Here is an 11,355-nt window from a genome sequence, read left to right as displayed (position 1 = left end):
CATTGTTGATAATTTTTTTTTTTTTGGGGGGGTACATTTATTCAGCAAGGATGCATTAAATTGATCAATTGACCGTATAGACATTTATAATGTTGCAAAAGCTTTATATCTCAGACAAATGCTGTTCTTTTGAACTTTATATTCATTAAATAATCCTGAAAAACATTGATAATAATCATACATGTTTCTTGAGCAGCAAATCAGCATATTAGAATGATTTCTGAGGGATCATGTGACTCTAAAGACTGGAATAATGATGCTGAAAATTCAGCTTTGAATCACAGAAATAAATTGCATTTTAAAATATATTCAAATAGAAAAAAGTTATTTTAAATTGTAAAATTATTTCACAATATTACTTTTTTTGCTGTATTTTTGGATCAAATAAATGCAGCCTTGGTGAGCAGAAGAATAATAATGACTATTAATAATAATAATTGTTATTAATTATTATTATTACAGTTTTTCTCAGTCGCTTTGGTTCATTTCTCGAATCATCCTTGACATTTGCAAAATAGTAAGTGCATTTCTCAAAACAATTCGTACAAATAGCAAAACACCATGGATTGCCTGCAAAAGCCAGTCTCTTGCTCAAAATCCTTAGTTCATCTCTCAAAAGTAAATATCTGTGTCAATGAACATGTCAGTGCCATCAGAATGACAAGTCCTTGTGTCATTGTGTACGGATAAGACAGTCAAATTGCTTAGTCATGTTGTCAATATAACCGTGTACACTGGAGGGATGTTCTGATGTAAATATGGCTAAAGTTTTGATGACAATTATTGTAAATTGTAGGTTTTCACCTTAGTGTATGTGGGAGTTTGATTGCAAGAGACTGGACAAGATTCACATTTACACTTTTACTGTTTGTACTGTAATTTGTTGACAGACCATGTCATTGCGATACAGAAAGGAAAAGACAGCACTGCATAGCACAAAGAAAAAACAAAAAAGAAAAGTAGAAATGTGAAGTCTAATGGAAATGTATAGAAATATGCTTGACATATTATGACAACTTTGTTCAACCATTTTGCATGTAAAGACTTATGCTATGAACTAATGGCTAAATGTTGTGGGGGGTGAAACTATTCAACAGAGACCCAATATAATACATTTTGATCAACATGACATAAGCAATTGATAATGTAGGAAACAGCAGAAAATTGTACATAATCATTTGCATGGATGTACCAAAGCATTTGCAACTTGTTCAAAGAAATGAGAAACTGCTTTTTTGATGTGCACAAGTGACACAATGATGTGAAGATTGAACAGGTAGTTTTGAGAATTTCAATTCTGATCTGAGAAATGTACCAAAGCGACTGAGAAAAACTGTAATATGTGAGATGATTATGTATTAATTTATATAATTTGAATCAGTGGTCCCGCAGCGCCCCCAGCGGTGCAGAGGCAGCTTAACAGGTGGGAGGGGACAAAAACATCATTCAGTGCCTCACAGTCTCTGACTCCAGCTACATTTTAGACAGTTATTTCTGGTGTACTCGTGGCGACATGAGCGGAAGAGTTGGAGATCTGAGCGTGAAACAAGCCGAAGCTTTGGCCCAGGTGAAATATTTTCCTTTTATTTCTACTGGCAGCATGTCGTGGATTTAATTGCACTGGGTTTGTGAGGTGATCCTGTACATGACGGGATGAAACATTCTCCCGGGCAGAGAGAGGCCACACAGCGCAGATGAAAAGAGCCGAATCATATTCCTTTTGATTGCAGAATTCACAGACTTTTGTAAGAGTACAAAGGGTTTAAGCTTTATTAGTTTTTTCACTCTCTTGGCTTGCTGCGTTACGTAAATTACGCAACTGCGCAAGTTCGCACTGTTGTGAGCACGCACGTGAGTAGATGTTGTCAAGGGATAGTTTCCACCAATGAGCATGTATTTGCAACTTCATACTGTTATTGTGATCAAAGCATGACTATAATGAATGCATTGCATGATTCTTCATCTGTACTCCTCAGTTTCGAGAAAAGGTTCAGGATATTCTTCCCCAGTGTCCATCCCAAAGTGACCACTTTCTGCTCCGATGGCTGAGAGGTGAGCTACTTAAACTGTCACATTCGTGATGCAAAATTAAGTAGGTTAACTATTCATTTCCTGCTTAAGTACTTAAATGTTGAGTGAGTGAGAGAGAGAGAGAGAGAGAGAGAGAGAGAGAGAGAGAGAGAGAGAGAGAGAGAGAGAGAGAGAGAGAGAGAGAGAGAGAGAGAGAGAGAGAGAGAGAGAGAGAGATCCCTCTATCCAACTTCAATAGGCTAAATAGAAATGCATTTTACTCACTTGGAGAACATTTGCAAGTCTTTGTTGCATAATGCAATATTGATATCTATTGATATAGATTAGCATTTGGTAACACTTTATTTTAAAGTGTCCTTGTTACACGTTATATGTAGTTACTATTGGAACAACTATACATTATGCATAATTACATACAACTAACCCTAAACTAAACCCTAACCATATAGTAAGTACATGTAGTTACTTAATATTACTCAGTACTTAAATATTATAATTATACTTTAACAATGACACCATAAAATAAAGCATAACCTATAATTTTATAGAATGGTCATACTTGGATACCATCTGTTTAATAGAATATTATAGAATGACCATATGTATGAAGTATACATTTATGTAATGGAATGATCAAATCTATATAATAGAATCTTCTTTAGACTATAATCTCTATTTTAAGAATAGAATCATAGATTTTGTGATGCGATTCTGGAAAGACACGCTATGTCCTGTACTGACTTGTGTTCAGACAGTATGAATCAGAGTAATCGGATCAAGACTTGTGTGTGTCTCTGTATTTAGGAACGAGGATGATGAGTTTAGATAGTCCTGGAACTCACTCAATACATGATAGATTAGGCCTTCATGTTTTGTTCTGGTTAGAAATGTTCTAGATTTGTTTGTTCATTCAATTATTTTGAATATGGCTATTTTATTTACTAATAGAAACGTATTAATTAATACAAAAAGTAAAGGTTTGTGGTCTATATTTCATTGGAGGGTTATATAAGCTAATTAAGTGTAGTATTTTAAGGGGCTATATGTAATAATTTTCCAATGTGTGAACAGCTTGTAACGAAACTTGAAAAAAACGAAACCTTCTCCGAGTTCCTAGGTTGTCTATGAAAGCCTGTTGACTGATTTTTATGTGAAGAATTATTTTTCCTGGGAAAACTAAAAGGATATGACATTTATGCGTGCTCTTGAGATCCTCTCTTCTGTTCTATGACCCATGAAAGGAATGGTTATACAATGTTCAGGAGAACGTCAAAAGAGCCATTCTGTACTGTAAGTCAGTGGGCCCTGTGGCACCAGCCAGGTGCGACGCAAGTGCACTTTGCTAGATCATTTTCATGTCCAGCACCACATTGTTTAAATAGCAAATGCTCTCGCGCCCGTCTGTTCACCCATGGGCGTGCTGGTCTGAAAACGAGGTGTGTTCAGGTGCATTGCTGGCGTGTTGCTATTTTGAGGCAACTGAAAACGACTGCTAGCCTGGCTCCGCCCTCCTACGTACTTCCGCTCAATTTTCATTTTCCTTCAGTACTCCGTCTGGGACTGCGGTGTATTCTTAGGTTTTCTCCGAACAAATTTTTACCGGTCCAATCAGCGAACAGAGGGAGTGGCTGAGAACGAGGATGTTGATGTCGTGACTCGTGCGCTAGTTTGAGTTGTAGTAATGGCGGCGGAGAAAGATGCGAGCGAAGCCATTCATTCCGTTGTGGCACCGCTGCCGAATATCCAGAAGTTATAGCCGGAGCAAGAACAATCTTTGCTGAGTTTTGTTGGTGGCCATGATGTTGTGGCCCTCCTCCCCACAGCTCGCTCCATTAGTGGTGAAGGGTCGGAAAGTATTGTCATCATTTACTGGGACTAGTCAGTGATTTTATTGCCGTCCGTCTCCCACCACCCACGTAAAAATCCCCGGCCGAATTACCTACTGCTTTTGACAAACACCAAGGTCGTGTGGTCATTTAAGTGCTGTCCGAATCAACATCTCTGAGTTTTCAAGAATATATCACTTCAAAATTCACTGTTTATATCCTTTTTGACCACTGCAGAGCACCGTACGGTTGCGCTGTAATTTGGATGCATGTATTTCTTTAAATGCTGGCAAGTATTTACAAGAGCAATGTATTTCATCACCACTCAAAAAATAAAAAGAAGAAAAGCATGTAAACATTTGAATTGGGCCGTTATTTACATTTATTCTATTTTCATACCAAGCATATGACATTTTATTTACAGCATACAATCATGTTACGGACCACGTGAGCAGCGCGTTCCCGATCACAAAACTGTCCCTTCCACTGTGAATAAATCACAATCCGAATGCACGAGTTTTAGGTTTTATCACTGAGGTGGCGACGGCGTGCACAATCTGCACAGTTATTTTTACGGACTTCCATGTGAGAAACAGAGGCGAACGGCGCATGACATACGTCACGACCAAACGTTAGCGATTGGTTAAGCCAGATCCAATAGTTTTAAACTTCAACAGAGTACCAGCCTTCAAGGAAGTAAACGCTTGTCAATGGAGAGTGGCCAGACTCTCTGTACAAATGAAATGTACGAGAGTCTGGTAAGACCAGGCTAAACGACGGCACCATTGACCAACAAAAACCTGTTCTAAAGTCAATAGAGCAGTATTTTTTGTGTTATTTAAAGGGCGTGTTAGTAATATGCAAAACGCGTGTACACTCTGCTTGTTACACACACAGGGATGCGCACCAGCACACAAACATTTTTAAATATTACAATTAAAAGTATTCCTCTCTGGAGAAGGGTTCAGTCTTTCCGCTTCCATGTAAATAGCGAATTTGCCATGGTGCAAGCACTACTGGCTTTTAAAGGGAATGGGAGATGAGACTCTGATTGATTTATTGCACATTACGGCCAAAACACACCCATGACCCATGGCAGATGGCAGACGCGAAACAGACGTTTCGGGGCTTTGCCGAGATCCTGATGCACAGATGTTTCGAAACACTGCTCCGAACTGTGATTCGAAACACCCATGTCACGTGACTATGGCTAAATGAAGCTTCAAAGTGTTTCATCAGGTGGCGCCTTCCGAAACTGCGTTGATTAAAGGGGTCGGGAACAAGCCACACATCTGTATAAACCTAATTCACCACAGTTTAAAAGTGAAGTAAATCCATCTTCACCTCGTGGGTTTTTGTGAGAGGAGAGTGATTTTGTGATAGCAGTGATTTTGTGATAGCAGTGAGATTTATAGTGCGCTTTGGTTAGTTATATTTAGGCTAGATTTAAATTAGATATATTGACTGATAGGTATAGACAGTGACATATAGTTAGGATAGATATAGTGACACATTCATATAGGCTAAGTTAGATAGTGACAGATAGATAGCACAGCATAAGTTAGATATATAGAATTATATAGATATGGATTCATAGGTGATATATAGATAGATATATTAATAGAATATATAAAAATGGAGGCTGCACGCAAGAGATGCCGTACATCTGTGGTGTGGGAGCATTTCCATTTGGAAGCACCAAATAAAGTGAGATGTGTGTATTGTGATAGGCAGCTAGCCTTCTGCAACAATACATAATCCATGTATTTACATCATCCAAAAATATTTGTGCATGCCAGCAACAAGTGTCCCTTGTGAGAGGATTTTTTCAAAGGCTGGAGAAATTATATGTAAAAAAAGAAGTCAGCTGAGTCCTTCAACAGCAGAGCAATTCATATTTTTGAATAAAAATGTTTTGTGACAAATGTGACACATTGTGGCTTTATTTATTTTATTAATGTTCATTTTGTATAACAAACAAAATATATATAGTTCTTTACAATGACGAGGCTACAGGTTACAAAACCAAGATCATGTAGTTGTCAGACAGATGTTAAAAATTTTTTTTTTTACATGGATAATTGTCAAGGTATTTCAGATCAACACATGGAAATGACCACTAGATGGCGCCGTAGAGACGGGTGTCAGATTGATTCGAAGCTTCGAAACAATATGACACATTTGCTTCAACTGCTTCAGTGCTTCACGAAGCCTCGGTCTGCCCATCACTAGTGATTGGCTGTTGTCACTATGACGGTCGCATCAGCACGAAGCTTCAGCCAAGCGTTAACGCCGACGCCCCGTGTGAATGCTGCGTTCACACCAAACGCGAATAGAGTGTCTGGTGCGAGTGATTTCAATGTTAAGTCAATGGAAAGGCGCGTCTGGAGATCCCGCGGTGCGGAAGGTGCGTTTTGCTCGGCGCGAATGACGCGAATTGGACGCAAATTGAGCGTCTTGCGTGATACACGCGTTACATGCGAGTGGTGCTTTTGTGCATTCACGCGTTTGAAGTGAATTTGCGTCTGACGCCCGAGTTGAAAAATTCGAACTTTGGCGTCAATTCGCGCCGCGTTAACCAATCAGGAGCCTGCTCGCTGCGGTCACGTGGTAAAGTGACGTGATGAGAAACCCTGCATAATTTAAAAATACTACTATTGTGTCAAAAAATGTAGTTTTAAGACTTTTTCAGGTGAGAATGTAGTTGTTTAAAGCTCAAATCTGTGGTTTATTTATAAAGAGAGCACCTATTGAAAAAAAATAAACTTGTGTTTTTGGGGTTGTTGGGGTTGGAGATCCAGGCGATCACCGGGCAATCAGCGCTCATAACCCCGGCGAGAGGAGCCTTTCCTCGGCTAGTCCTTCTGACGTTTGCCGCTGGCTCTGATGTCCTGTAGTGGTGCATCTTGTGTAGATCTAACGGGTGATCTTTGGTGTCATGAATCTATAATTTGTTGTCTGCCAAATCGTTTTGACTGAGGGCAAAGAGAAGTTTCATAACTTTATTTTTTAGGAATATTTAAATATACATGCAGTGAAGATAATGTAGGAGTTGCCTGGAACACATTTGTGTGGCTATTAATGCTTAATATATATTTTTAATGAAAATGAAAAGAGGCAGAGTGCTGTTTTATGACATATTTCTCCTGGAGCGCCTTGAACGCGCATCTATTTCGCTTCAAACGCTTAATTTATACGTGCTTCCAATTCACTGTGGACGCGCGAATGGATTCAAAATGTTCACGCATCAAACTAGATGCGGTAGACGCGATTTTGACGCTCTATTCGCGTTTGGTGTGAACGCAGCAAGAGACTAGGCACAACCCTTTTGGACCATTCGCCTAGTGCACAGACCGTTTTCTCCATTGTTAAACTAGCAAAGGTGGATTCGGACACGCCCTAAGTGCACCTGCGCTTCAGACCATGTGATTAGTTTGTTAAAATAGGGCCCTCAGTCTTTTGTGCGTTACGAGTGCGAGCATGAATTTTCTATCAGTTCACTTAACGGCCACCGGTGTCGCTAATAACAAAGGTTTCTGAATTCTACATAGAGCCTCTTTAAGTTAGTTAAGTTCCTCTAATTTTCTCTTTTGTTCCTCTGTTGTAAGTTGCTTTGGATAAAAGCTTCTGCTAAATATATAAGTGTAAATGTTTTCTAAACTTTAATTTGACCCTTCAGAGTGGCTTTTAAAGCCCTCTCTGGCAGCTTTACAGATGCTGTTCTTGGGTTTTGACAAAGGCTGTTTTGTGTTCATTAACGCTGCTGAATGCAGCCATTCTTCTGCAGGGATTTCTAGGCACCAGACAGAGACTAGTAGCACAGATTTTACATGAGATTACTGATGTCATCGTCTAATTAGCTTATAAAAAATGACTCTATCTAGAGTCTAGAATGCATGATGGAAGCTCAAGAGTGTTATATATCATGACAATGCATGTTTTTCCTCTAAGGATCTGGGGTTATTCATATATGTAGTTCCACATACTGGTATTATAATCTTTTTTGCTAGAGTGTTGACACGTGCACATTTCGTTAATTGAGGCTGTGGCGTCTCAAGATAAGATAAACAATCGATTGTGAAACATGTCATTGAGGTCTGCTGTGATGTGATATGAGTTCAGTTCACTGCAGTTCATGCCTTTAAATAAATGCATACACTATCGTTCAAAAAGTTTGGAGTTGGTACGTGTTTTTTTTTCTTTTTTTCCCCCACAAAAATATTGAGCAGCACAACTTTTTTCAACATTGATAATAATAAGGAATGTTTCTTGAGCAACAAATTAGCATATTAGAATATTTTCTGAAGAATCATGTGACACTGAAGACGGGAGTAATGATGCGGAAAATTACATGACAGATAAATTCAATTTGAAAATATATTAAAATAGAAAACTCTTATTTTAAATTGTAATAATATTTCACAATATTACTATGTTTTACTATATTTCTGATCGAATAAATGCAGGTGTACATAAGACTTCCAAACATTTGAATGGTAGTGTTTGTAACCTCATAATGGCTGTAGGTGTTAATGTAGTGGTGCTTAGTAAGGCAAGTATCATTTTTACTATTGCTTATATGAATTTGAACAGTCCTAACTCAAAGTATTTAGGGCTGTATCTCGTCCTACACTATTTGCCCTACGAACATAAGTGATATCTGTTATTTTTTCCAGGTGATTAGACTTATTGCCTTGTGGGCTATAAAATGGGCAAAAAAATCTCATAGACATACATTGAAGCCATATCTACAGATCAGAATATCATATAGATATCAAACAATCACCTAGCAACCTCCCGGGACACCCTGGCAAACAAATTAGCAACATTCTAAAATACGCCAACATCCTCGACCACACACATCATCGTAACAAAAGCAAAGTAAAAATACTATGATTTTTTATTTTGATTTTGATTAATGGAATTATATAATTGGTTTATTTTTTTGTGGTAAGAAAAATATTGTTAAATTATTGTATCATTTTATTGTTATTGTGATTATTTTAAATTACACTTCTTTGAGTTTGCCTTTGCTGCCGATTAATGAATGAATGAATAAAAACAAATGCAGTAATGATGTATTTAACCAAGTCACTCTAGTATCCACCACAAAAAGTCTTCATAAAAAAGCAACTGACATATCCGTTCCACAAAACACTGAACGCTTTTGTCAGCTGTGTCACATAATCTTCTTTATGAGTATTAAATACTTATGTATGACTCCATGTCTGACTAATTCTGGGTCAGTTGTGTCTCTAGGCCAGTCAGGTACAGACAAGAGTGACTATAAGACAATGAAACTAATCCACTCACTATACAGGGGAGTGGAAATGAAATTGGGTTGGGCTGAACTTTTTTGAAGATAGGCTTTTCCCTCCAATAAAATAAGCCTATCTGCATGGGAATATGTCGAAGGTCAGCGCACTGCGGTCACCTAGTCTGCTCATGGGCCTGCAACACGTCTGCAAACTTTCCTTCTTTTCAACTGAACAGTTAATCTGTTACCAAATAGTAACTTATAGTAACCAGATATGTGCAAGCTATCTTGTCGAGCTAAAACACATAAAAGCACCTTGTCTTATGGAGTCGTGATGTTGAGTAAGGTCTGTTAGCACAATATGCTCTTTATACTGTGAATGTGCCAGTTTATTATTGGATTGTGTACTAACCATGTGGTTAAATATTAGGGCTGGAACACCCTGCAGGACACATAAAGGGAGAGTTCACCCAAAAATCATATATTCACGCTCAAGTTGCTCCAAATGAATTTCTTTCTTCTGCTGCTGAACACAAAAGATGATATTTCGAAGAATACCAGTAACCAAACAGTTGATGGTCCATAGACTTCCATAGTAGTCAATGGGGTTCATCATCAATATGGGTTCGGTTACCGATATTCTTCAAAATATCGTCTTTTGTGTTCAGCAGAAGGAAATTCATAGAGGTTTGGGGCAACTTGAGGGTGAATAAATGACTATTTTCATTTTTGGGTGAACTATCCCTTTAAAGCAGCACTAGGTAACTTTTCAACCTTCATAATATATTTTCAAGACTCTTGTGATGATACATCGACTTACAATAGGTTGAATGACACATCTGCCATAGCCTGACGGCGTCTGTATCGTATTTAATCGTACTTTTAAACTTCGGGTTTCGGGTAGTAACCCGAGAAAAAAAAGAACTACAAAATTCGACTGCTATACACTCTAAAAAAAAAAAGGTTCTATATTGCACCAAAAATGGTTCTTGGCTCGTAATCATAGGGGAACCTTTTTTAGTGCTATATAGCACCAATTTTGGTGCTTCAGTGGTTCTTCAGCGGTTCTTCAGAGGTTCTTCAGCGGTTCTTCAGAGGTTCTTCAGCGGTTCTTCAGAGGTTCTTCATCGGTTCTTTGACTAAGGTGCTATATAGCACCTCTGAAGAACCGCTGAAGAACCACTGAAGCACCAAAATTGGTGCTATATAGCACTAAAAAGGTTCCCCTATGATTACGAGCCTTTTTTTTTAGAGTGTACGGCATATACGTCACTTCCACCACCACCCCCCACTTCCTTAAATTCGGACGTGCGAGCCCAACTATCATTTGTTTGCCGGATGTTATAGTCATGGCCGAAGCAGCACAGGAAAATAAGAAAGCAAAGGTTTTGTCGGAGGAAAGCAAAAAGAGGAAACGAGAAAGTGATCGGATTAAAGGCAGGAGGAGGATCAACATTGGGCCAGCGTTTGCTCGTTGGCGTGAGCTGAAGGAGGAGGGGCTACATTCTTGCAAGTAAATACATAAGACGTACAAAATCATATTTTAGGATACCTAACATGTCTGTGATATTTGTTTATTTGTCTTGCCTCAAGCTATAATGCAAATCGATTTTTCAAATTTGCAGATTCATCTAGGGTAGCTTGATATTATAATATTGACGATGTATGGTTATTACCCACCACTCAAACATTGAATTGAAGTATCATATAGATTCTGTAAAACGGGAACCAATAGACTAGGCTACTATAATGACGCTGGCTTGTAAACGTGAGCATCGCGATCATTTGGCGTTTGAAAAAAATAAAACCCATGAAATTATATTCATATGACATGCTGAAACATGTGCCACTGTACCTGGGATGAAGACATTTCACACGCGACGCAAGCAGAACACCTGCATGTGAACTCCATAGACAGGTGAACTCCGGCAGTGTTCAGGGCTATCACGCCGCATTCACACGGGCTGAGAAGCATTGACGCCGACGCCCCGTGTGAATGTGGCGTCATAGTTGTCATGTCAACAAATGCACGTGCGATGCATCCACTAATGTAAGATGACAAAAGTTTACGACAGTAGTAGAGGACAATACTATTTCCCAACTGTAGGGGGACCCCGAGAGCAAAAACTACCTAGTGCTGCTTTAAGCTACCTGTAATAAATCTAAAAAACCTGTTGAATTACAAATTAGTGTATACTTTTGTTATCTTTCTATAATAAGTAATTACATCTTTTTTTGCAA

The 11,355-nt window shown here is 38.5% G+C and overlaps 1 protein-coding gene across 2 annotated transcripts in view; it reads left to right on the top strand.

Moving 5' to 3' along the window:
• The first annotated feature begins 1,454 nt into the window (after window positions 1–1,454).
• sec14l8 (SEC14-like lipid binding 8) overlaps window positions 1,455–11,355 on the top strand; it is a 36,552-nt gene continuing 26,651 nt past the window's right edge. Inside the window, exons 1-2 of one of the 2 annotated variants that reach the window (XM_079815160.1) lie at window positions 1,455–1,567; window positions 1,977–2,052. In XM_079815160.1, coding sequence (XP_079671286.1) covers window positions 1,514–1,567; window positions 1,977–2,052 — 130 coding nt within the window. In that variant the 5' untranslated portion in view covers window positions 1,455–1,513. Of the gene's footprint in view, window positions 1,568–1,602; window positions 1,746–1,976; window positions 2,053–11,355 lie in introns of those variants that run through there. The other variant, XM_079815161.1, reaches the window with a different exon arrangement.

Source organism: Gobio gobio (assembly GCF_949357685.1).
Source record: "Gobio gobio genome assembly, chromosome: 4".
NCBI lineage: Eukaryota > Metazoa > Chordata > Actinopteri > Cypriniformes > Gobionidae > Gobio > Gobio gobio.
This window is presented reverse-complemented; position numbering and strand designations above follow the sequence as displayed.